Here is a 1,168-nt window from a genome sequence, read left to right as displayed (position 1 = left end):
AAGTGGCATTAAAAAGTCTTAAAAAGTCTTGAATTTGCCTTATGCTGTAGGAACCCTGTTTTTACGTTTTTTTGTTTATTCATGTTTTCTCTACCATGATCCTTGCAGTGGTCTTCTTAACAATCCCAGCAGTCAGAGGTGTTTGCTTCTTAGTATTAAAACTTTAAAATCACATAAGATAAAGTTACAGGGGGACGAGTTCTGAGTTTGCATAAATAATTTTACAACTGTTTGTTTTATTGGATTCTTTTTTTTCATTATATTGTTAACTTATCAGATTAAAGTTTGAATAATGATCATTTCTAAATCTGTCCAAAAACTGCCGGCCCAGTCAAATGTTATCCATTGATAATCTTCTGAGAGATCGCTCCTGGCAGAGTGTAGAAGAGCAGGGCGAGGAAAAGCACGGTGATCAGAAGGACCAGAGCGATGATGATGTACTTCTTGTAGTTCCGCCACACCAAGTGGAAGAAACACTTGAAAGGGTTGACAAACCAGGAGAAGGAGGTGTCTGGACGGCTGGAAGACAAACAGAAGACCTTGTTAAGTTGTAACACTAAATGACCGTCCTCCTCTTTGCTGTTTGCAGTAGAGCCAGAAGCAGCACTGACTGACACCCTCACTGCTGGAGATGCTGGTTGATTAGACTGCTGACTCTTAAGTTTATAAATAAAAAGATGAGAAAGGTGCAAAAGCAAGTTCAAAGACTATAGAAATGAGTTTGTTTCTGAATCATTTGCTACTGGAGTTTCTAAACATTACAAACGTTAAGTGCATGTTAAGGAAAAGGGGATAAAATTTGGCAGTAAGCTGTCACATATTAAGAATCTACCAAATGAAAATATAAAACATCCGTTTAGTGCATATGTTAATTGGTAAAAATTATCTTGAAAACAAAAGCAACAAAGTGCTAATAAAGTACTGGCCAGTTTTAGTGGCGGCTGGCCAATAGAGGGCGCTAGGGTGCATCCCCACACACCCAATAACCTTGATTAAGACATAAAAGTCAAATTATAAAATTAAAATTCTACAAAATGTACTAATATATATTTTTAAGATGTTTAAGATTAATATTTAATCTTTAATGATGAGTAAAGCTGTGATGAGTGTGAAGCGGCCGGGATGAGAATCAGCTCCTCCAAGTCCGAGGCCATGGTTCTCGACCGGA

At 37.5% G+C, this 1,168-nt stretch overlaps 1 protein-coding gene across 1 annotated transcript in view; it reads right to left on the bottom strand.

The window, feature by feature from the left end:
- Window positions 1–33: 33 nt before the first annotated feature.
- fer1l6 (fer-1-like family member 6) overlaps window positions 34–1,168 on the bottom strand; it is a 48,998-nt gene continuing 47,863 nt past the window's right edge. The window contains exon 45 of the mRNA XM_015400307.1: window positions 34–519. Coding sequence (XP_015255793.1) covers window positions 339–519 — 181 coding nt within the window. The 3' untranslated portion in view covers window positions 34–338. The remainder of the gene's footprint in view (window positions 520–1,168) is intronic.

The sequence above is a fragment of the Cyprinodon variegatus genome, unplaced genomic scaffold (genome assembly GCF_000732505.1).
Source record: "Cyprinodon variegatus isolate N-32 unplaced genomic scaffold, C_variegatus-1.0 Scaffold1092, whole genome shotgun sequence".
NCBI classification, from domain to species: domain Eukaryota; kingdom Metazoa; phylum Chordata; class Actinopteri; order Cyprinodontiformes; family Cyprinodontidae; genus Cyprinodon; species Cyprinodon variegatus.
The sequence above is the reverse complement of the archived record's forward strand: the minus strand, read 5'-3'. Positions and strand labels throughout refer to the sequence as shown.